Source organism: Eubalaena glacialis, chromosome 2, assembly GCF_028564815.1.
Source record: "Eubalaena glacialis isolate mEubGla1 chromosome 2, mEubGla1.1.hap2.+ XY, whole genome shotgun sequence".
NCBI lineage: Eukaryota > Metazoa > Chordata > Mammalia > Artiodactyla > Balaenidae > Eubalaena > Eubalaena glacialis.
Window position 1 is genome coordinate 187,186,588 of NC_083717.1, and position 25,557 is coordinate 187,212,144.

General features: G+C 40.1%; 2 protein-coding genes and 1 non-coding gene across 6 annotated transcripts in view; 2 read left to right on the top strand and 1 right to left on the bottom strand.

Moving 5' to 3' along the window:
- Positions 1 to 2,446, bottom strand: part of ATG2B (autophagy related 2B) — a 67,481-nt gene extending 65,035 nt beyond the window's left edge. The window contains exon 1 of the mRNA XM_061181226.1: positions 1,830 to 2,446. Within this exon, the coding sequence (XP_061037209.1) occupies positions 1,830 to 1,991 (162 nt within the window). The 5' untranslated portion in view covers positions 1,992 to 2,446. The remainder of the gene's footprint in view (positions 1 to 1,829) is intronic.
- A 156-nt stretch (positions 2,447 to 2,602) lies between these two features.
- On the top strand, positions 2,603 to 23,032 carry GSKIP (GSK3B interacting protein). Of its 4 annotated transcripts, XM_061182868.1 has the most exons (4): positions 2,609 to 2,636; positions 3,219 to 3,394; positions 18,671 to 18,939; positions 21,286 to 23,032. In XM_061182868.1, the coding sequence occupies exons 3-4, from the start codon at positions 18,682 to 18,684 to the stop codon at positions 21,445 to 21,447; spliced, it is 420 nt and encodes a 139-aa protein (XP_061038851.1). In that variant the 5' UTR covers positions 2,609 to 2,636; positions 3,219 to 3,394; positions 18,671 to 18,681; the 3' UTR covers positions 21,448 to 23,032. The 4 variants fall into 4 exon arrangements, with proteins under 4 accessions (XP_061038849.1, XP_061038851.1, XP_061038848.1 ...); XM_061182866.1 differs by lacking the exon at positions 3,219 to 3,394 and having other exon boundaries at positions 2,603 to 2,636; XM_061182865.1 differs by lacking the exon at positions 2,609 to 2,636 and having other exon boundaries at positions 3,310 to 3,402.
- Positions 3,507 to 3,633, top strand: LOC133086067 (small nucleolar RNA SNORA27). The gene has a single exon (XR_009699850.1). It is a non-coding gene; the product is annotated as a small nucleolar RNA SNORA27 (small nucleolar RNA).
- Positions 23,033 to 25,557: the final 2,525 nt, after the last annotated feature.

Consider the following 25,557-nt stretch of genomic DNA (forward strand, 5'->3'; position numbering starts at 1 on the left):
CTGCGCTCTAGAGCCGGCAAGCCACAACTACTGAGCCCGCGTGCCCATGCTCTGCAACAAGAGAAGCCACCGAAATGAAAAGCTCACCCACCACAACAAAGAGTAGCCCCCGCTCGCCACAACTAGAGAAAGCCCACGCTCAGCAACAAAGACCCAACGCAGCCAAAAATAAATAAATAAATATTTTAAAAAAAGAATAATGCATACGCACAACATTGTAAATCAACTGCACTTCAATAAATAAATAATAATTTAAAAAGAATAATGCAGCCAAGTCATTCAACCCAAAAAAGACTGTTAATAAATATCCAACCCTCCTCCTTCAAGACAGTCTATTCATAACTGTACCAAAAGGATAGACTTATGAATCAATGAATTTTAAAATACCCATCAGAATCCTTATCTTTTGGTAAGAATTACAGCAATGCAGTACCCTGACACAGTGCCTGGCATGGAGTGGATACTCCATTAATGTTTACTGAACTCGGGTGAATTACTATGTCCAATGTCACTTGGCTAACTGTGGCAACATGGGCTAGCCTGGGTTGGGACTAGGTCCTTCTGCTACTCAAGCCAAGGCTTTTCCCACTATCCTGTGTACTCTCCCTAGTTTAGGTCATCCACTTGCTGATAAAATTACATGTTTATTTATACCAGTACAAATTAATTTAATGGTCATAGTAAGGTGTCACCATAATTTGAGTTTTTCAGGTTTCTACAGCTAAAGAAGTCACTACTCTGTTAAAATACTTTTACATAAAAGAAAAACAAAAAAAAACACAAGCTTTTTACACAGCTTAAATCAAGAAAAAAATGTTTCCTTTTGTTTTGCCCAGCTACCACAGGAAAGTTACCTATATTGATGATTTCCTAAATGTAAACCGTGTTGGAATGCTTTCAGAATATTAATACTTTAGAATGGTACAACCAACACAAACTGTAAGCCGCAAACTCTAGTGGAACAAATAAAGAGTTGGGGGAAGTGTGGGAGCCACTCCATTCTTGCCAAACTCGAGGCTGAATACACATGAAGTAAAACACTATGCACTGAAAACACAGATGCAGGTTCAACTATACATGAAGCACCTGTTAAGATGAGTCAACTCACAACCTCTGGATGACAAGCGGAAAACAGGTTTTTAAATGTCTGAACACTGCAGCTTCAGCGCATTTGCAACACCCGCTGTTACGATCTGTCACGTGAAGCAAACAGGCACAACCAAGCAGCACTATTAGAGCCACACCACCATTCACCGACTGGCCTTCTACACACAGTATCAAGCAAAAGCAGGCAAACCGGCAGAGGAGGCCTTCACCTAACTTTCTTCCAGATGTCAAACGCTGTACGGAGGCCGCGGTGTGCAAGTAACCAACCCCAAGTAAATAAATGAATACCTAGGCATTCTGACATCCCTAAAGATCCTCCTCATCCTTAATCTTTCCGGAGTGTCATCCCATGAAATACGACTTGTTTGCACAGAACCCCGCGACCCCTCCTTCCCCAAAGGGGCAGCACTGATCACCTCCTTCCATGGACCCCTTTCAGCCAGATTCACAGACAACCCCCCCCCCCAAACCACTGACTCCGCTGATTCCCACAGGGTAGACTCCATTACCTCTGTTAAGTTTCTGGAACACGTGATTTGGGAGCGCAAACTTGCTAGAAACAGATTACAAGACACTTGAACACATTTCTCGGAGTCCTGCCCCACCTGGAGCCAAACAATCCCCAGGGAGGGACTGAAAGTCACCAATCTTGGATGACACTCGTTCGAATCGCGCTAAAGAGAAGACTGAGTCCCGCCCGGCTGGCCGCCGGCAGCTCTTACCCATTTGTCCAAGGGAACTTGGGCGAGGGAGCCGGTGCCCTGGTACAGGTCCAGACTGAGCTGCTCCAGGCTCAGCTTCTCCTGCAGAAAGTGGCCCAGGTACCTCTGCAGGAGGTACCGACAGGCCCTCTTCTTAATGGACTCCGAAAACGGCCAAGGCATGACGAGGGCTGGCAGCTGGGCCGGCGGGGGCTGCGGACGGCTCCGGCCTGGGGGCCCAGGCTCCGGCTCCAGGCCGCTGCTGTGGCTGCGGCGGCGTCTCAGGTCCCGGCCGGCGAGCCCAGGCCGCGGCGAAGCCTAAGCCCGGGGAGGCCCCTCCATGCCCGCTCGGCGCTGGGAATCCCTCAGGGAGACCCCATCACCTGTGCCGCGCCGCTCGCGCTAGGCCTGGCGGGGACAAGGCGCGGATGAGTCCCCGTCACCCCAAGCCCGGGGCTTCCGAGGGGGTCCGAGTCGGCCCAGAGAGAGGAAGCAAGAGATCACGCGGGGAGACGGCAGGGCCTGAGGTCGGGGCTGAGGCAGACACCTCCACCCCCGCTGCGCGACGAATTTGTTGTCATACACGGGGCGCGCTCCCGACTGCGGGACGCTACCGGCGCGTCCGCGAGACCCGGACTCCAGCGCGCAGCCGGGCAAGGCGGAAGTGACGCCACACTGGGGGCCGAAGGAGGCGGGGAAAAGGGCCCGGAAGGGGGCAGTTCCGGCTCCGAGGGGGCGGGGCGAGGGCGGGGAGGAGAGGGGGCGGTGCCGCAGGTCGCTTCCAGAACCCTGGGGAGGGAGTGAGAGGAGGGCGAGTGGCGTTCGCAGGTGAGCAGTCGCGGGGCCGGCGGCGGGAGGCCGGCCGGGGGCCGAGGGGGGTTCGAGGGCGAGCTGGGGGCCCTCTGAGCCGGACGTGGCTCTGCAGGCCGGGCCATGAGGGGCGACGGCAGAAGCGGCCCGGTGCCCGGGTTGAGAGGGGGAGGGGTCTGGGGGCGGATCCGGCCTGGCCCATCCCGGGCAGCTTAGAACCCGACCCCGGAAACGGGCGCTCGGACGCCGCCGGCTCTACGGGGAGGGCTGCAGCCCCTCTCGAGCATCCCTGCCCTCCCCAAGCCCACCCCCCCCCGTATTGGCCGGTGCCCATAGTCAGCAAGTTATTCGTCGCCCGCCTCATTCAGGTATTGTTTTCCGGAGCTTCAGCTTCGCTACTGTTTAGAGGCTTGCGGTTTCCAAAGCGCTTCATTCATCCTGCGTGTGCTGCGCCAGCGACCAAGACACTTGAGCTTTCTAGGCATTTGTGGGCAGAACTGCTCTCTCTGATCGATACCAGAACCTTCCGACCCCGCGGAAACCTGGGCAAAGTACTTGTGCGGTTCTGGGAATCTGCGCAGCCGTGTTTCTGCCTTTTAGGCGGCAACTCCTCCAGAGGCGGAGCCGGCTCTTAACTTGGTCCACCCCCGAGAAGGCCTGCGTGCGGGTGTTCCGTGGCCCGGAAGCCAAGTGTCCTGGGTTAGAATCCCGCCCCTGGCGCTCGTTAGCCGAACCCCCTCGAAGCGGCCGCTGCCCTCTCGGAGTCTTCGCCAACTGTGAGCACGTTAGTAATATCTTATCTCCACATATTGTTAGGAAACTTAAACGATATCCGTAGGGGACCAGCGGAGTCCCGATACATCCAGTTTAATCAAGAATAGTGAATTAAACCCACCTTTCGCTTTACCAGTTGGACTCCTGTCTTTCTTGGTTATTCCGGGGGAGCAAAGGAAATACCCTTTTAAAACTCAAGCAGACTGGATGTTTGTCTTGTAACCTGTCAGAGGAAACAGACTGTGATAAGCTTACTGGAAAGTCTTGTGGAGTTTGTCACTAAGCAGTTCTAGTATTCGGAGTGTAGAAAGTTTAATTAAAGTTGTAAATTTTATTAGCCGTCCGGTTTTGCTTAAATTATTTGGTATTTCTACCAAATAATTGAGTCTGTCACCTCATCAGAAGAGAGCTTAAAAGTGGGGATGTTTGCCTCAAGGCCCCGTTCAGTAAGATTTAGTAAATGATTTTAAATTTGCCAACACTTTGTTGATTTATCCTATCTGTGGGTAAAAAGGTTCATGGTTAGTTAATAAATGAAACTGTCGAAAGAAAAAAAAAAAAATAGTGAATTAAGGCGACCGGGTTAAGAAGATTTTGTTTGTATGCTGATAACTTTCACCAGTGCCGTAGAAATACTAACGCAGCCCACAAGTGTTGGCAGATGGAGAAAGCTCTGGTTCTCCTTTCCACAGTCACCTTTTCATTTTGGAACCAGGGTGCTTTCCACTGTATGTAGGTGCTGGGATTGTTGCTTTTTTTTTTTTTTTTAATTTATTTATTTTTTGGCTGTGTTGGGTCTTCGTTTCTGTGCGTGGGCTTTCTCTAATTGCGGCGAATGGGGGCCACTCTTCATCTCGGTGCGCGGGCCTCTCACTGTCGCGGCCTCTCTTGTTGCGGAGCACAGGCTCCAGACGCGCAGGCTCAGTAGTTGTGGCTCACGGGCCCAGTTGCTCCGCGGCATGTGGGATCTTCCCAGACCAGGGCTCGAACCCGTGTCCCCTGCATTGGCAGGCAGATTCTCAACCACTGCGCCACCAGGGAAGCCCCTACCCCTCATTCTTTGTAGACTTGTCCCAAGTATTCTTGGTAACTTCAGTTCCCTTGCTCTTCATTCATGTTTAAATGTTTGTTAAGGGTCCTTTGAATGAAAGTCTCCACAGTTGGAGATGTGAAAAAGGTAAAGAGGAATTCAAGGAGCTTATGTTCTGTAGTGAAGGGGTCACTCCTTTATTCAGTAAATATTTACTGATTGCCTGCTATGTGCCAGGGATTGTTCTAGGTACTGGGGATACAGCAGTGACCAGATTAAGTCCCTGCCCTCATGGAGTGCTTACATTTTATTGAAGGGAGGGGAAACAAACAATAATCAAACATGTCATATGCCATGTGGTGATAAGTGCTGTAGAAAAAAAATAAAGTAATGTAAAGGGAATGGAGAGCAGAGAGATTTGCCACTTTTATATAGAGGGTAAAGGAAGGCCTCTCTTGTTTAATAGGTGACATTTTAGCAGAGACTTAGGGAAAGCTGGGGAGCAAGGCAAGTGAATACCTGCAGGAGTTTTCCAGGCAGGGGGAACAGCAGAATGCAAGAGCATGCTTAGCGAGTTCAAGGAAGGTCACGAGGGAGTGAAGGAAAGAGGAGAAGCTGGGGGTTTGAGGGGGGAGGGGTCATATAGGGCCTTGTAGACTTTGCCTTTTTATTCAGTCGGTGAATGGGCCATAATCTGGCCAAAATTTTTACAGGATCATGCTAACTGCTGTGTTGAGAATAGACTTTTGTGGAGGTGAGAGGACCAAAGGTGAAAAAGCAAGCCCAGTTAGAAAGATATTGCAGTAATACAGGCAGAGATGGCAGTGGCTTGGACTAGAGTGATAGAAGTGAAGATGGGAAAAAGCAGTTGGATTCTGGATATATTTGGAAGATAATAAGCCATGTTTATGAATAATTATAATGCTTACCATAAAAGGAGTGTAAACAAAGTGGTATGAAACTGGGATCCAATCTGGCAGGGAATTAGACTAGACCTTGGGAGGTTTGAACCAGACTTTTGATGAATGAGTACAGTTGACTTCTTTTCAAGTTGAAATGTTAAGTAAGTGATTTCTTTTGGAATATAGAATTACATCCAGACTGTCCATAGAATGTGTGAAATTTCAAATATCAGAAAAGGGAAATAAAAATTAGAAGATTTTGTAAAAACAAACATGCTCCCTTCACAGTCTTAAGTATGTTGCCGGGTACGTTTTATGCTTTCTAGGAGAAATTCAGCATAAATTGTTAAGGTTTGGGATCTGTCATTATTATACCTCAGCTCAAATAGGGTACAGAGTCATCCTAACAGCGTTCTGGGTTTTATCAAAGACAAAGTACTATCACAAAATGTTAACAGCTAACATTAATTAAGGGAGGACGATGAAGGTAATTACCAACCAAACATTGTCAACTTCTGAAAAATTCTAGGAAAGGATTTGAAATGACAGGTTAGAGGCTATATACCAGAGGCTGAATGGGTCATGTCAAAAAATCATCCATGAAAGAAATCCATGTTAACATGTGAAATAAAAGAAAAGCTGAGACGTTGTCCTTTTAAGACTTGAGCCTGAGGTAACAGGAATAAGATAGTAGTGTTCCTGCATCGCGTGCTTCTCAGAGCCGTGAAAGGCCGCAGCTGCAGCCACTCCACATACTGTGGAGAGCACGGAACTTGGAGTCAAAGGGCTTAGGTCAGAGGTTAGTCTTTCTTCTTTAAAGATATTTAAATACTCTATTTTTAACAATTAACAGATAATATTTCTTGAGCTTATTGCGTGTCCAGCACCATGCTAAGCGTTTTCCGTATATTCACTCATTTAGTTCTCTCGGGATCCCTTTAAGGTAGATGCTTTTGTTGGCTTCATTTTAGGGAGGCGGAATGTGTGACTAGAGGGATTAAGATATCTTGCCCCAAGTCGCAGAGTAAGTGGCAGAGCTGAGATTCTAGCCCCGATCAGTCTGTTCAAAAGAGCCCTTTAACCATCACACCATATGGCCACTTCTTGTTCATGTTGAGAGGATTTTCCAGACTGCGATGTATGATACAAATAAAAGTACAGTTGACCCTTGAACAACGCTGAGGTTAAGGACGCCAACCCCCCCAAAACTGAAAATCCACGTATAACTTATAGTCAGCCCTGCATATACGCAGTTCCACATCCGCCAATTCAATCAACATGGATAGTGTAATACTGTAGTATTTGCTATTGAAAAAAATCTATGCATAAGTGGACCTGTGCAGTTCAAACCTGTGTTGTTCAAGGGTCAGCTGTAATCATCAAGATATTACATTCTAGCCCTCAGCTGACTGTTGTAATGGCAACTGAAAAATCGAACTTTCTTTCAAAATGTAAATTTGACATCTGTATACTGCTCTTGAAATCATTCTGGCTCTGTTCTTTTGCCATACTGTAGACACGCAGTCGTATGTCTTTCTACGCCCGTTCTTTTGTCATCAAGGACAAATCTAGTCTTTTGCTAGCTCTTTGATGTTGTAAATTTGTGATGAAACAAAACAAAGTCTACTAAATTAAGAAGTAGAGAATAAAGAATTTAGTGAACAATATCTTGATAACTAGTTTCATGAATTCTCCCCAAACCACTAACACAGTCCAAAAATTATACCAACAGATGAAGTAAGAGCGGTTCCTAAATAATTTATGGATGATGTTATAAGGAATCATTTGGTAACTTTTTGCAAGGTGATGCAATCTACCAGAATAACTAAAAGCACCCGTAAGGTATTCCAATTTTTGAAGGTGCTGGCAACAGAATATTGCTCAGAGTCTGGTAGAGAGCCAATTTAGAGTTTAAATGGAAAACAAGAGGTTTTCTATTTCATATCTCTTTAGATAATTGATTTGTTTTATGTTGGTTAGAATGTACCTTATATTAAATATAATACCAAATCCTCTACATAATCTAGTGGGTTATATAGAAACAAAAAACTAATTCCTGGAGTTATTTTGGTTTTGGTTCTTAAGCATTCAGTTTTTTAGTCTTAAAATCTCATTTACAATTTCTGGTTTCAAAGGAAAGGTTGTTTACAGGGTTGTAGTGTTCTTGCCTATTTTTTACAGTTTAAAAGACTTCTCCAGGAGTACCCTTCTAGTTGCCAGATGGGATTCTGCCTGATTCATGAACTGCCTAATAAAGCCAATTAAATCTTTTAAAAAAAAAAAAGACTTCTCAAATGAACTTTATATATTTCTTCACCGTCACCTTCCTCTTTAATCAGCTGAAGCACAATACAATTCTGGTGGCTTGATTTGTTTTTTTTGTTTTGTTTTTTTTTTAATAAATTTATTTATTTATTTGTTTGTTTTTATTTTTGGCTGCGTTGGGTCTTCCTTGCTGTGCACGGGCTTTCTCTAGTTGTGAGCGGGGGCTACTCTTCGTTGTGGTGCGTGGGCTCCTCATTGTCGTGGCTTCTCTTGTTGCGGAGCACAGGCTCTAGGCACGCAGGCTTCAGTAGCTGTGGCGCGTGGGCTCAGTAGTTGTGGCTTGTCGGCTCTAGAGCGCAGGCTCAGTAGTTGTGGCACATGGGCTTAGTTGCTCCGCGGCATGCAGGATCTTCCCGGGCCAGGGCTTGAACCCATGTCCCCTGCATTGGCAGGCAGATTCTTAACCACTGCGCCACCAGGGAAGCCCATTGATTTGTTATTACTAGGTTGTGTATGTGTGTCTTTGTTGAAAGTGGGGTGCAGAGTAATTTTATAAATCAGCGTACAAATGGAAAGATAGGCCATTTTTATTTGAATTACAAATAATGTATGTTTGTAATGCTGCAAATGATTCTGATTTAAAATTTTTAATTTCAAAATAAGCATCTCAGAGCTATTGAAAACATTAAACGTTATGTGTTACAGAAAATAAAGTTTAAACTAGCTTTAGCTTTGCCTGAATTCTAAATGTTGCGAATTAATCAACTTTATTCATCTTTACTTTCAAAACAGTAGTTTGAAATACAGATAAATTCAAAGCTCTCATTTCATTTGAAACTGAAGCTGCCAGTTACTTTAACTATCTTAGGACTTCCCTGGTGGCACAGTGGTTAAGAATCTGCCTGCCAGTGCAGGGGACACGGGTTTGAGCCCTAGTCTGGGAAGATTCCACATGCCGAGGAGTGACTAAGCCTGTGCGCCACAACTACTGAGCCTGCACTGTAGAGCCCACGAGCGACAACTGCTGAGCCTGCGTGCCACAACTACTGAAGCCCATGCACCCTAGAGCCCACGTGCCGCAACTACTGAGCCCACGCCCCACAACTACTGAAACCCGCGTGCCTAGAGCCCATGCTCCACAACAAGAGAAGCCACTGCAACAAGAAGCCCGCACACTGCAACAAAGAGTAGCCCCTGCTCGCCACAACTAGAGAAGGCCTGCGCGCAGCAACGAAGACCCAACGCAGCCAAAAAAAAAAACAAAACTAAGTAGTCTGGCTTCTCTAAGAAGAAAAATGTTTCTGCTTCCTACACCTCATACTTTCTAATACATCACATTTTTTAAAGTTTTTTGTCTTATTACAAACATAATACATTTTTCTGCCATAGAAAATTAGAATATAAAAATTAAGAAATAGAGAATGAAGGACTTAGTAATCAATATCTTGATAACCAGTTTCATGAATCCTCCAAAAACACTAACACAGCCCCCAAATTATACCAACAGAAGTAAGAGCTATCAATAATTACCTTAACTTTTAATAAAGAGCATTATTGTAACTGAAGTGGGAAGAGCTATAAAGACTTAGAGAAGGTCCAACCCAGTACTAACATTCCACTCTTCCACCAGCTCCAACCTCTGCCTATTAACTTTATACCCCCAGACCCAGTGCCTGGAATTTTCAGCTTTTTAAGTTAATTCCTTGAGTTAAAGCAGTCCTTCTCTTACTTATTTTTCACTCATATATTTCGGTCAGAGGCAAAGGAAACGCTAGGGGTGGGGAAACATAACCTAAAGAGGACATGGCTTGAGGCTGCCATTTCCTTTAAAATTGTACATAATTTTGCATCATACCTCATAATATTGTTATTCTAGCAGTGATGTGTATTTTCCAGGAGTGTCTATCATGTTTATCCTGTAGCTTTGTATGCCCCATGTCACAGAGCTGAGTACTACAGCTTGAGAAGCAGAAAGTTAGTATTTTTCCTTTGGTTTATTCGCTCAGAAAGTATTCAGTGAAGACCTGCTTTATGCCAGACACTGTGCTGGTGATATGGACACCACAGACCTTCATTTGCAGTGAGGTATGATAAGTACAGAAGTATCAAAACAAATTCTAAGGAAGGAGGATATAGTGATTAACTCTACCTTGAGATCAGATACAGAATCCTGAAACAGATGTGTCTGAACTGAATTTGGAAGGATTAAAAGTCTGAAAGTAGTGTCAAAATATAATTTTTTAAGTTAAAAACGTGAGTCTTATACAAACATATAGTAAGCGTGTGTCAAAAATGTATTTAACTCATTAATGAAAGAACCAGCAAGATGGTGAAGTTGATTCAAAGTAATATAGAAGAGACCAAAATCAATGAAAGAAAAACTGATGAAATAAGATTCCAAAATTAGCTGAAAACTGGTTAATAAGCTTTCCACTTCTGGCTAAGATAGAGTAACAGGGACCAGATTTACCCTTCCACCTGAAACAACAAAAAAAGTGGGCAAAAATACATGAAACAATGGTTTTAAGACTTTGGACATTAGGCAGTGAAGGACAGTGATCCCTGAGAGACAAGATGCAAACTGTTGCCCCAGATTATTGCCTGGAGAGAATTTCTAGGCATGGCCTTGGGAGGAGAAACCCAGGTAGAACTGGCAGTCTACCTGAATTGAGGATATGAAGCTAGGATTCCAGGAAGGCCAAGGCAGCTAGGACAGAGTACTAGAAGGTAGAGAGCTTCTTAGAGCCGTGGATATATACAGAGGATCCCCCTCCAGTCTGCAGCTGAATACTGATCAACAGACAGTTGTGAGGAAACTCCCCAGGGCTGGGGAAGAGACTACCCAAAAGAATTAGAGGAATTTTCAGAGCTCAAACAGGACCAGTGATAGTTCCAGTTCCTCTCACCCAGAATGAAAAATCTCATAATTCATAGGCCGTCCGGTAGAGTGCTCAGAAAGGTTTTGCCTCTGTAGTTGGGAAAAAAATTAACCAGAGACTAAATCAGTTTTGATACTGCCTTAAAAAGCCTAAAAGTAAGACCTGAAAGGATCAAGCTTTTCCCAGATAACTACATCCCAGGGCAATACTCAATAATATTTATAGGAATATAAAAATATCAAGCACCATGCAAGGTAAAATCCACGCAGTCTGGCATCCAATCAAAAAATATTAGGCATGCAAAGAAGCAGTATGCAACCCATAATGATTAAAAAAATCTATCAATTGAAACTAACCCAGAAATAACAGTGACATTAAAATATTTATTATAATTATTCCATATGTTCAAAAAAAATTAGAGAAAAGATTGAGCAAATGAAGTAGAGACATGAAAAATATGTTTTTTAAAAAAGAACCCAAGTAAAAAAAAAAACCCAAGTATAAGAGATTAGATACAGCAAAGAAAAGATTAGAAAAGAACTTTAAATAGCAATAGAAACTATTCAAAGTGAAACACAAAGAGGGAAAGAGTGAAAAAATGAGCATAGGGGTAGGACAACTTCACTTGGACTAATATTCATGAAATTGGACTCCCCAAAGAGAGGAGAGACAAATAAATGTTAGAAGAAATAATGGCCAAAATTTTTCCAAATTTGCTAAGATCTGTGAACCCACAGATGCAAGAGGCTCAATGAACCCCAAGCAAAAGAAACATGAAGAAAAACTACACCAAGAGGAACAAAGATAACAATGACATCAGACTTCTCATGGGAAACAGTGCGAATAAGATGATGGTAGAGAAACATCTTTGGTTTTTTTCTTGAAGGAAACATTTTTTCTTGAAAGAAAAAAAGTCAGCCTAGGATTCTATACCCAGCAAAAATATCTTTTAAAAATGAAAGTGGGGCTTCTCTGATGGTGCAGTGGTTAAGAATCTGCCTGCCAATACAGGGGACGTGGGTTCGAGCCCTGGTCCAGGAAGATCCCACATGCCACGGAGCAGCTAATAAGCCCATGTGCCACAACTGCTGAGCCTGCACTCTGGAGCCCACGAGCCACAACTTCTGAGCCTGCGTGCTACAACTACTGAAGCCCATGCGCCTAGAGCCTGTGCTCTGCAACAAGAGAAGCCACTGCAACGAGAAGCCCGTGCACTGCAATGAAGAGTAGCCCCTGCTCGTCACCACTAGAGAAAGGCTGCGCACAGCAACGAAGACCCAGTGCAGCCAAAAATAAATAAATAAAATAAGTTTATAAAAAAAAAAAAAATGAAAGTGATAGGAAGACTTGTTCAGACATAGAAAAGCTGAAAGAATTCATCAACAGCAGACCTACACTACAGGAAATGTTTAAGGAAATCATCAGGCAGAAGAAAAAGAATACAGATCATAGATGCAGATGTAGATCAACACAAAGAAATGAGGAGCATCAGAAATAGTTACCATATGGTTAAATATAAAATGCATTTTTCTTATTACCTAACTCTTTGAAAAGTAACTGGCTATTTAAAGCAAAAATAATGGGAATTCCCTGGTGGCCTAGTGGTTACGATTCCCGGCTTTCACTGCTGTGGCCTGGGTTCAATCCCTGGTCAGGGAACTGAGATCCCGCAAGCCATGACGTGTGGCCGAAAAACAAACAAACAAAAAAACACTGTTAAAAACAATAATAAAGCAAAAATAACATGTATTATGAAGTTTCTAACATATGTAGAAGTAAAATGTATGACAAAAATAGCACAAAGACTGTATAATATACTCTTGTAAGGTTCTTATATTATGCATGAAGTGGTATAAGAACACTTGAAGGTGTGATAAATTAAAGATGTATATTATAAACTCTAAAGCAACCACCAAAAACATTCAACGAAGAGTCAATAAGCCACCAAAGGATGTAAAAAAGAATCCTAAAAAGTGGTCAGTCCAAAAGTAGGCAGAAAAATAAGGAAAAGGGAATAAAGTACAGATGGGACAAATAGAAAACAAACAGCAAGATAGTAACCATATCAATCATAGTAATCATATCAATAATCATAGTAATCATATTAAACATAAATGGTGTAAACACTCCAATTAAAAGGTAGAAATTATCAGATTAAATGAAAAAGCAGGACCAAACTATATACTGCCTACAAGGAACCTACTTTAAATATAAAGACATTGTTCTTCCCATTCTCAAGAACTTAAAACAGCCTATTGTATCAAAATCAAATTCTGTTGTCTAGGTATTAGCACCTTGTCACATTGGGCCATTCCTATCTATTATTCTCTTAGCATTTTCCTTGTAGTAGACTACCTAGTCTAGTTTCCTTACAATTCCTGCCACACCCTGGACCTTGTTTATGCATTGTTCCCTCTGAAGAATCCTTCACAACTCTCTTCTCTGCTTATCCATAACTTTTCATCTGTGCTCATTCAAGCCCAGTTTTGACTGACCTGTTCCATGAGTCAAGCCCCATAGTAACTAACAATTATGTTGTAAATCATGGAATGTCAGAGCTCTCAAGAACAGTAGAGAATTTCCCGTTCATTCCCCCTTATTCTGTAAGTGAGAAAACCAGTGAGGTTACATGGCCAGCCCAAGTTTATACAAGTTTAGTGGTAAGTTTGTAGTAGGACCAAGACATATTGTTTTCTCTAATTATACATTTTTTATGTTATAATTATGATGCATGTGCATGGCATTAAATTTGTGTACGTATTTCATGTGCCTGTCTTATTTCCCAAATTAGGCTGTAAACTACCAGTAAACATATTTAATTAGTATTCTAATGCTTAGAAAAGTGCTGGATATATAAACTTAGATTCTAAATTGAAAAGATTAAAAAATAGAAGTAATTCATTGGTTTTTACCAATGAAACACTGACAGTTAATTTCCCTCCATAGATTAGCTAAGATTAAAAATAGATTTTCTAACATACCTATTTCCAAATCTTGGTACTTATATAAAATAAACTGAATTTAGTACCTTTATATCTATTGATTTTTTTCAACAATAATATAAACTCAGTTCATTATCCACAAGTATTCACAAAGGTCTAGTCCTGTGCTATGTGATACAGTAGCCGCTAGCTTTTTAAATTTAAATGAATGAAAATTAAATAAAATTTGAAATTCAGTTCCTCAGTCACTCTAGCGAAACTTCAAGTGCTTAATAGCCACATGTGCCTAGTAGCTACTGTATTGGACAGCATAGATAAAGAACATTTCCATCATTGCACAGAGTTCTACTGGTCTAGAATTTCTCATACAATGATAAGTTGTTTTGCCTACAGAAAAGGAATCCAGGGATTTTTACAGGAATCACATTGATGAGTCAACCATTCTGGTAACCTGACAGCATCGCTAATGTTTCATTAGTAATTTTAGTAGTTGTCCCTTCACCAACATGGACGTATATGTCCCCATCCGCAGTGGTGCAGGCTTCTACAGTTGGGTACACAAGATAATCCATTGAGAAGTAGGAAGAAAATAAGCTTATATTTCATATTTTACCTTCTCCTCTTTAAATTCATATTTATGTGTTTTGATATGCTAATTGTGATATTATATGTAAATAAATATACATATGATGAGGTATCTGCTCAAAATATTTTTAGTTATTGGGATGAATAATCAAAGTGGAGAAACCACTTCTCTAGTGCCCCATTGGTAAGGCTACCCAGTTGCTCCCTGCTTTGCTTCTGTAGCTCTTTTCATCACACACTGAATTCATGTTTTTTGGTTCTATGTTCATACTCCTCAAAAGAGGATCTGATTGGATGAGCCAGTCACCATCCAGAATCGGGTAGTTGGACAGAGCTCTTGATTCAAGACAATTCATAAACCCCTTGCCAGCCTCGAAATGATGCCTTTAATTAAAACACCCAAACCCAGTTCATTTTGCTGTATCACGGTGCTGGAGTTACAGAATACAAATCATGAAACCTATGACTAAGGAACCTTTCCAAAGAAGGCAGTGAGCTTGACAAGTACACTGGACCTTCTTTTAAAAGTAAATTATGACTGTTCCAAAAAGGAAAGTCAGAAAATGAAGTCTCTTTGACTACCTTTATACTCCTTTCCCTGCTGATAGGATATGGACACTGGTAGACAGAATAATGACCCCCCCCCACAAAGATGTCCATGTCCTAATCCCCAGAAACTGTGAATATATTATCAGTACCTTATATGGCAAAAGGAACTTTGCAGGTTTGTTCAAGTTAAGGACCTTGGATGGGGAAATTATCCTGGAATGTTCAAGTGGGCCCAATATAATCAATCACAAAGGTCCTTATAAAAGGGAGCGCAGGTGCCAAGAGTCAGAAAAAGGAGATAATGTGACCACAGAACCAGAGATTGGAGTGATGTGCTTTGAAGGTGGAGGAAGAAGGGACCATGAGCCAAGGAATGCGGGAGACTTCTAGAAGCTAGAGAGGCAAGGAAACAGATTCTCCCCTGAAGCCTCCAAAAGGAATGCAGCCTTGCTAACACCTTGATTTTAGATTTCTCACGTCCAGAATTGTAAGAAAATTAATTCGTGTTGTTTAAGCCACTAAGTTTGTGGTAATTTGTTACAGCAGCAATAGGAAGTTAATACACATGTTGATACTCATATTATACAAAGCTTTTATTAAGCACTTTCTACATTGACAGGCACAAAAATATCATCATGGTTCCATTTTTTTTAAACCTCTTCTATAAAGCTGTTGAAGAGCTAGATTAATGAGTGCTTTTTATTTTGGGTAGACTGCTAATTCAGTATGCTTTCAGTTGCCAGTAAAATAATGAATTTATTGGCTGCAATAACTGAAAAGTGCAAAGGTTGGGCAGCTGTCAGGGCTCGGGCTTCATTTCTCTGTGAATCTCTTGGCTCTGTTCTTTTCCCATTGTCAGCATCATCCTTGAGTTTCCCTCATCTTGGGATGGCTACCAGGAACAGCCAGGGCTGTGTGCTGTAAACTATTCTGCATTAAAGTGACTAGAAAAGGGACTTCCCTGGTGGTCCAGTGGTAAAGAATCCGCCTTCCAGTGCTGGGGACATGGGTTCGATCCTTGGTCAGGGAACTGAGATCTCACATGCCACGGGGCAACTAAGCCCGCATGCCACAACTACTGAGCTTGCGTGCCTCAATGAGAGAGCCCGTGTGCCGTAAACTACAGAGTGCACGCACTCTGGACCCCGTGCATCACAACTACAGAGCCCATGCGCCCTGGAGCCTGCGTGCCACAACTAGAGGGAGAAAACCCGCATGCCACAACTAGAGAGAAGCCCGTGCTGCAACAGAAGATCCCGCATGCCTCAATGAAGACCACGGGTGCTGCAACTAAAACCTGACGCAGCAAAAAAAAAATAAAGAAAATAAATAAATATTTTTTAAAACTAAAGTGACTAGGAAGAATTTGGTGTATTGATAAGTTCAGGACAGCCTTCAACTGGGATTGGGGTCAATCTCACGCAAATTGCTTGGTTACTTTACTCAGTAGGGGAAGGGGGGACTTCCCCGGCGGTCCAGTGGTTAAGACTCTGCCTTCCAATGCAGGAGGCGTGGGTTCAATCCCTGGTTGGGGAACTAAGATCCCATATGCCGTGGGGTGTGGCCAAAAACTTAAAAAAAAAAAAAATAGGGGAAGGGGAGTTATTATGATTCCTCTTGGAAAATCTGGGTGCTGTTAGGAAGGGGAAAGGATATTGATAAGTAATCAAGAGCTTGTCATAACCAACAAAAGATAATTGTAATAATACCTTAAAATAATGATAGCTTAAAATGTGAACTTGTATAATGTTTCAGTTCTAAAATCTATCAATTCTTATGTATCATCAAAGGTTCTGGATGTGTCTGTTATTTAATGCATCATTCAAAAGCATTTCAGAGAAAAATCTCCTGAAAGTTCACAGTCTCAGGAAAGATGTCTTTCTCTTTTTTTGCCCCTTGGTGCTAACTACTACACACAGTTTGATGACCTGCTTTACTGACCTGTGAGGATTTCTTACATTCTAGTATTGGATTCTTTGGCTTATCATATCACTATGGTCCTAGTTGCAATGAATTAGGCTCTTTCTTTAAAAGCTTGACTCTTGTCAAGCTTTCTCATATAAACGTCTTTTTCATGTAACAGTTATTATTTCTGTCATCTGTAGTTAAGGTACTTGATTACTTGAGGAAAATAAAGATATTTGGCATTTAGGATGTTAAGAGATTTATGGTAGACAGCCACATTTCAAAATCTTCAAAACTGACTTTGTAAAAAACGTGGTCTCATTTCTCATACATAAAACAAAGTGTAATATTAAGGAATATAATGGTTATTTCTAGAGAAGGTAGAAATTTTTAGAAAATCAAATATTTTCACTTTCATATATACTAAGTCAACATTAGATTTCAGTTACCTGACAGATTCCTCCAGCAATAATTGATAAATTGATAATTAACTTGTATTGTTAGTAGTGAGTGACTAATCCTGTAAAGTGCTGTGGGAGACAAGATAAAGGACCCTTAAAACGTATCATTAGTTGAAATAGGATTGGAGGATTATATTATTTGTACCAGTTTGCTATGTAGTTTTTTGAAAGAGCTTTACATAGTTTATCATAAATTGCCTTCAGCAAATAGTTTTGACTTTTATAATGTGCAAATGACTTGCAGCTATAGGAACTCTAGCCCCTTAAGATTTTTGCTAATAATTCAGATCATTGGCGATACTGTAGAATCACCCAGAAACTCTGAAAAAATACCCAGAAAAATCTCCCAGAGGTTTTGATTCAGTTTCTCAGATGGGGTTTGTGGCCACAATTGAGAACCACTAATTTAAAGGATTTTGAACATCACACAGATAGGGCACAAGTTGGTAACTTTAGAAAAAGGGATGGAATTTGTAAGGTAATAGACAAACAGTACAAATAAATGTTTATAACGAGTTGAACAGTCGTCCTACATTTAGGACAGTGGATGCGTAATCCATATCAGAGAAATGAAATCTTAATTTACTTTTAAAGCCTGCAGGTAAAAAGAAAGTATATCTTATTCTGAAAAGCTGTTTTTACATTCCAAAGCAATCTCACATTTATTAACTTTTCTCATCCATACATTTCGAATTTTTAACAATACTCAACTGCTCCCCCAGTCACAGAAGAGAAGCAAGAACTACATAGCAGACTGGCAGTAATATTGGATCAAGTTAGCACGAGAAATAATATTTTTCAAAGTATAATATGTGAGCCAGTTCAAGTAAATAGTAAAAAGAGTTATTCAGTAAGTGGTGTCGGGACAATAGGCTATCCACTTGGAAAATAAAGCTACACAGAATAAATTCCAGACGGATCAAAGAGTTAAAAATAGAGATAGAGAATGAGAATTCAAAAGATAATTTAGAGCATTTTAAAATGTAGTCATGGAATGGGGAAGATTGCTTCTTAGGCAAAACCCCAAATCGAGAAGTCATAAAAGGAACTATTGAGGGTGTACCTTAGTAGGTAAAGACTTAAACTTTGATTTTAGACAACCTTAGTTCATATTTATTTCTGTTTTTTTTTTTTAATAGCTGTATGATCTTGGAACTAAAAATATCCTATAAGTACCCAAAGGTTGTTTAATCAAGGATATACATATTCAAACAATGAGACATCATTCTTTCCCTCTCAAGTTGGCAAATGTTAAAAAGGGTTGGAAAGGGTGTGGTGAAAAAGAGCACAGTCCTTCATATTCTGTTGGTGGAGTATCAATCAGTACAGCCTTTTTTGAAGGGTGAATCAGCAGTATCTATTAAAAGTTAAAATGAGTATATACTTTGACTCAGCAATTCCAGTTCTAAATATCTATCCTAGAAAAATAATAATACATTTAAAAAGAAGTAGGTACTAGGATTTTTACATTGGCATTGTTTGAAATAGCTAAAAACTGATATTCTGAATTCGTACCAATATGGGGATTAACCTTTTGGGGAGAAATGGAGAACAGAGTTGTGTTTTGTTTTTTTTTTTTTAATCTATAGGTGTCTGTAATTTTGCTGTGAAAAACTACTGAAAATGGTTTTAGGCAATATTTTCCCTAAAAGTTGTTAACTCATTAACGTTTTCCAATAAGTAGCAGTTGTAAGGCATAACTGCTTTTAATCAAACATTAGTATGTGGAGTGTCTTTCTATAAGCCAGTTTTATATCCAGATTTTTGCAGAATGGAAACAGACTGTAATTCCATGGAGCTGAGCAGTGTGTCAGCATTTGAAGAAGATGCAGAGCTTAATGGCTTTGAAGGAACTGATATGAAAGACATGAGGCTGGAAGCTGAAGCAGTTGTAAATGATGTTCTCTTTGCTGTTAACACCATGTTTGTCTCAAAAACCCTGCGCTGTGCAGACGATGTGGCCTATATCAATGTGGAAACAAGAGAAAGGAATAGATACTGCCTGGAGCTCACTGAAGCCGGGCTCAGGGTAAGTCATTTTCTCTTTAGGAAAAAAAAAAATTACATCTTTACCACTTAATCAAAAAGGGTCTGGAGTCAGGGAGTGGGAAAGAGTGTTAGATGAGAACTTGACACTCAGTAGCTTCTAAGTTTTTTTAAGGAAAGCTTTTTTCCCTAGGAATTTTTATTAATACTAAAGTCTTTCAGCCAACATGGGAAAATTGATTTTTTGAAAAAGAAAAAACAGATTTGATTTGCAGAGTATTTTGTTGTAACCATCACCCCCCAGATTAACTTATTTCTTATCTCTAGCTAAATATGTTTACCAGAATTATGCATTCTCTGCATTGGATGAGTTTTGCAGTCATTGTGTTGAATGTTTTCCCACCTCTTATAAATGTCTCTTCTATTGAAACAACATACTTGAGGGAATTCCCTGGAGGTCCAGTGGTTAGAACTCCGCACTTTCACTGCCAAGGGCCCAGGTTCAACCCCTGGCCGGGGAATTAAGATCCCGCAGGCCGTGCAGCACAGCCAAAATAAATAAATAACCTTCTATCTTGGTCAAAAATCTCTGACTTTTCTGTTTCTATATCTGTTAAGGATCGTTCTCCCAAAGATACGCAGTATCATCAAGTAGAGCATATGGTTTAAGCAAGTAAAAATGTCACGTGATACATTAAACAAGCACATGAACATCTCATTATTTCACTAGATTCAATTTACCTAAGATGTATGTGAATCGTGTGTTCTGTGTATCCCTCGATAGAGGATCACTTACACTGAAGCCGATTGCAAGGCCAGCATCGTCACTACCCTTAGTTCCCCAACAGCTGAGGCTTGGCTTTGGGAGTAGTCCCGGAATTAACTAATCTTTGTGCTCCCCTTCCTAAATTTGTACCAAAAACTTGTCATCTTTAGAAGTGGATCTTAAATAGAAATAGGCAAATCGAAAGTAGAGATAAATGACCCCAGGTAAATTAATTCTGTCTGACACTGTTTAATTCTGGTGAGGTAGGAAAGGTTCTAATGAGAGTCAGAAGTCTTACATGTGAATTTGAGTGACCTTGGGTGAGTCAGTCAACCTGAGTCCCTACTTCTTTATCTATAAGTTGGAGATTTAAAAAAAAAAAAAACTGAAAAGGATTTGGGGGATGGTTATGTGAATGAAGTTTTCAGAAAGATCTGGATCAGTTATAAAACCTGGCATGTAAGTACTCAAATATTTATTTTTTCAGTCTGATTCAGTTGACATTTATTGAGTAACTATCCTGTGTCAGGAATTAGAAATCAAACCATGCGAATAAGACATGATCCCTGTCCCCAGGTAGACCACAGGCTAGTGGGGATAAGAGAGGGGCAAACACAATTGTAATATGTTGTAGAAAGTGCTGGGACAGAGCATGGTCCCGAAGTGGTGCAATAACAACAACTCTGCTTCTGTTTCTAGCATAAACTTGCATCTCCTATGGCTTGAATAGATGTCATAAAATGTGGGGTTCATATGGGGAATTCACAAGCTTTAATGAAGTCAGCAAAACCTAAGTTGATTTTGCCCTACACTGTGCTGGTGAACCATGATATAGGTCTTATAATCTTGTTGGAGAAAAAAGCATTAGCTGTGTGTAAGGGGAAAAAACACAGAGAAGCACACAGAATAACATTCCCTTTTATCTCACAGAGTTGAGCAGATAAGTAATGTATTAGTAATGAAAGTGGCATTTCAGATAACTAATTATAAAGCAGAATTAAAACTATAAATAAATTTTAGAATTCTTTATACAAAGTCCAAACACATAAATTATGATAAAAATATGGACTAATAATACTATAGTAATAATAAGTGTAATTATTTATTATAGTACCTTTATAAAGACCCTCAGTATATGTGGAATTAAATAGAAGCATGGGGACTTCCCTGGCAGTCCAGTGGTTAAGACTCCATGCTTCCAGTGCAGGGGGCACGGGTTCGTTCCCTGGTTGGGGAACTAAGATCCCATATGCCGTGTGATGCAGCCAAAAAAAAACCCAAAATAGATAGAAGTATGTTTTAGACCGTGAAAATGAAATACTGTTTTTGTATAGCTTTTTAAATTCTTTCTGTATTTTACATTCCTTTAGGATCAAGAGTAGGTAAATCAGACCTTTTAAATTTTGAGAAAAAAATTATAACGAGAGCATTTTGCTGGTGGTGTTCCTGTATGTTATGAATTGCTTAAATATTACAGGTTGTATTAAAAATATGTGTATTCTAACTATTGATGGAGAAACACATAATGTCAGAGAATGACCCATGTAAAAACTTGGGGGTTTTTTTGCTTTCTGTACCAAGATGAAATCTGATTCTTTATTCACTACTGCATTTCTCTTGTAGGTGGTAGGTTATGCTTTCGACCAGGTGGATGATCATTTACAGACTCCCTACCATGAAACAGTCTACTCCTTGTTGGATACACTCAGCCCTGCCTACCGGGAAGCATTTGGAAATGCACTTCTTCAAAGACTGGAAGCTTTGAAAAGAGATGGACAGTCATGACTCAGTTTTTTCCTGTTAGAGAGGCCGCTGCTGGTACACAATGTTGACCTAAAGCTTGAAATTCTTCCAGATGGTCACAGTAGAAAATGCATCTTTGATTTTGTGTCTTTATCATTGTTTGCTTCACATTTAGGCTTTTGATTGAGAACTTTATTGACTAATGAATTGTCTTTCTTAGTTTGTGATTCATTAAGAAAATCCTGAGGCCATTGCTGTGACACCGTCATTAAGACATTCAAATTTCTTCATATAGTATCTCTGGCATTCTGAAAACCTAATCAGTATTTCATTCTCTTATTGCAGGACTTTGATGCTGCCAGCACTGTCTCTTACATAGGAAATTCTAGATTTGCACAGTAATATAGGAAATAAACTAACTTCAAACTTTGATTCAGCTTGCTAAATCAGGGGTTTGCTACTAGCTTGGACTGACTTTGTAGTAATTATTTTTGCTACTAGCCTTATTGGAAACAAATTATCAACTAGTTTCCCCTGCACAAATTTTGAAATTCACTGCTTCATGTAATCTATTTATATTATTAATATGGACTGATAAAGATGAGTTAATTCTATATTACGTAGCTAGTATTACATGAAGAACAGGTACTGAAATAGTACTGTATTCCTGTTTGCAACAGCCAGCCAAGTAAGAGGACAAACCGTTAGCAAATGAATGCAACAATTACTTGTTTCCAAGATATTTAAGCACATAAGCAAATATAGGAACAGGCTCCATTCTTTTCCTAACAAAAAGCATCTTCAGTGTGTGTGATTTAAAAGAAAAAAGACTCCGATTTCCTAGAAAACAATATTTTGGCCTGTGTTGATTCTTATTATGAATGTTTGTTTACATAATGTACAGTATATATTCAGAAAGTATTTTTGCTTCAACGTTTCCTTTCTATGATGTAGCGCTTTGGTATTCCCACAGCACCCCTCCTTCCCCAACAGATGTACAGTGTTCTGTCTCAGTGCTAAATCTGCAATGTCATATGAGTGCATCGTATGGGTTTGAAACCAAAGGATGAATGAAGCATTCAGAGACTTAATATTTGAAAAATGGAGACTGTATTTTATATTTTATTACAGGTACTAATATTTATAAAAATAAACTATACCATGCTGCTACATGTTTTCAAGTACATGTTGAATAATAAGGATTGGGGAGTTGTTTTTTTAATACTAGTCTAAAGCAGCAGCTATAGAAATGTTGAACTAAAATTCCACATCTGGACACACCTTCATAATTTGTCATTTGAAGACTTTTAAAAATCATTATTAAATAATAGGTACTTTTAGGCTCTGAAGATCATGTAGACCAGAGCAAGTTAAAGTTTGGTTTGGGTCACTATTCATTGTCAGAGTTTATTGGAATGCTTAAATTATGTTTGATAAATGAACATTCATCCTCAGCTTTATTTTCCGATGCTGAAGTGTTTGGGTAATGAAGTCTAACTTCAGGTTGAACTTTCTCATGCTTAATCTCAGGCTAAATGTAAAGGATATTTGTAAAGTCTGAATAAAATTCTGTTTACTAATTTTGAGTTAAGTATGAAGAAAAGTGATTGTATGTTTAAAAATTGAAAGCGTTCATTTTGTGATAAATGTTTGATTCCGAGAGATTCCGTTTCCATTTTTGAATTCTGTATTGTTCCATTTCGGTGTGAAGTGATTTGCTCTTTTTATTACTATGAAAGAGCAACAGGGAGAGAAGACATTAATAAAACTACACATATCAAAACCTCCACTAGATATTAAAACCTTCATTTTACCTAGATTTTTAAAAGAATTTAACCAGATAAATTAAGCCTTGATTTCACTTCCAAAAGAAAAAGAAAAAAAGAACCTCCAAATAAGTAGCTCTTATAAGTCAGTAAGAAAAAAATGAGAATAAGGGGCAAATAATATGATCAACTCAGAAAAATATACAAATGTCCAGTAACCACTTGAAGGATGTTCAACCAGACCAGTAATTCACGAAAGGAAAACAGGCTTAGCTATGTTGAGCCATTTTACCTAATAATTTAATAGTTTCTCTTACTTAAGTATAATGATATCAATAAAGATTTAGTGAGAGGCATAGTTACACTCTATTGGAAGATACATTGGTGAAACCTTTCTGGAAAGTAGTGGTAATAAAGCCTTTACAAAGCTTATAACTTCTGTGCTGGTAATAGCCTAGCAATCCAGCATAGCGACATGATTCAGCAGAAGATATACAACAAGGATGTCATTTTCGCTAATGAAAAATTGAAAAGGCTCTAAAAGGTGGTTAAGTTATGCCAGATCCTCTTGATGGAAAAATATGCAGCCATTAAAATTGGAGAAAATTATACTACAGGAAAAAAAGGGATTTAAAACTACATCTTGAAAAATAATCTTCTATGTAACAGAAGGAAAAATGAAATAAAATATCCTACAATGTTAATATAGTAGTCATCACTAGGTGGTAAGGTAAGTAATTTTCATTTTCTTTTTGATATTTTCTACATTAGCTTTTATGTACTAATTAGAGAAGGGAAATGCAATAGATAATGGTGTTCAAACCAGCTGAAGAACATCCCTTTCTAGCAAAAGCACCGATCTGTGCTCAGCTGTGCCTGCTCCCAGCATCCCTGAAGCGGCAGTATGATTATGAGGAGAATGCGCACCTCATTTCCCACGATGACACTCTTCCCACCGTTCCTCCAGGTCCAGAATCAATCATTACACACCCCACACAGCTAATCAGCAGCTGCTGGGGTACTGAGCATTCACTCGCTTCTCCCATCACAACACTGCACTATTCTCTCGCCAGTGTTCAAAAACACAAAATGTGTGGTTTGATTGTTAAGGGGGAACAGGGTAGGAAAACAGATTCTGATATGTGCCACGTTGACTTAAGAACTCTGCCTTCTACCCCTTCATTTTGTGTGTGCCATGTCCAGCTGAGACTTGGACAGGTTGTGGCACTTGCTCAGCAGCCCACCTGTGAGCAGGAGGGTATGGTCAGAACCCAAGTCTTCTGACTCCACCAACCATCCCCATATGTGTCAATAAAAGCATCCCCTGAACTTTGTGGTTACATGAAAGCTGATTTTGAAAGAGGAACAGGGAACTATACTCAATATCTCGTAATAACCTGTATATGTAACTGAATCACTCTGCTGTACACCTGAAACTAACACAGCATTGTAAATCAACTATACTTCAATAAAAACTAAAATATAAAAAAAAATTTTAAAGAGGAAAGGAATAACAGGAGAAGAAAGATCCCTTAGTTGGCATAATAGAATTGATCAATATGAATCTCCTTTCCTAACCCACCAATATGATATAAAATTCTCTGGAAGCCATCCCCTTGTAACTAGCTCATTTACATGTTATCAGTAATGTAAACAAGAATGAAACAAAAATGAGTTACAGTAGCATGACCGGTTGAATAAAAGTACTTACCTGCTTAACTGCATGTCAATAGGGTCAAACTGAAAATCTGGAAATGAGGCAACTAGTGAACTCTAGAATATTTGATCTAAGAGACCTTTTGAAAGAATGCTGAAGAGTATTTATTCCATCAAGTTTTGTACTGGTCTTACCTGAGTATTTTTACATTTAAATTGACAGCACTTTCTTGTTCATATTAAAAAAAAGAATGTTGGGCTTCCCTGGTGGCGCAGTGGTTGAGAGTCTGCCTGCCAGTGCAGGGGACACGGGTTCGAGCCCTGGTCTGGGAGGATCCCACATGCCGCGGAGCAGCTGGGCCCGTGAGCCACAATTACTGAGCCTGCGCGTCTGGAGCCTGTGCTCTGCAACAGGAGAGGCCGTGATAATGAGAGGCCCGCGCACGGCGATGAGGAGTGGCCCCCGCTCGCCACAAGTAGAGAAAGCCCTCGCACAGAAACGAAGACCCAACACAGCCATAAATAAATAAATAAATTTAAAAAAAATTTAAAAATAAAAAAAAAGAATGTTGCTGTGAGCAAGCTGTTTCCAAATTAAGTCTGCAAAATTTCAAAGTGTTACTTTATCAAAACAGAAGTTTCAATGAGACATATGTATAAAAGGAAAGGGAGTGGGGCGTGGGGACGAAAAAAGGAATGAAAAACTCCCATTTGTAGAAGTGTGCTTTAG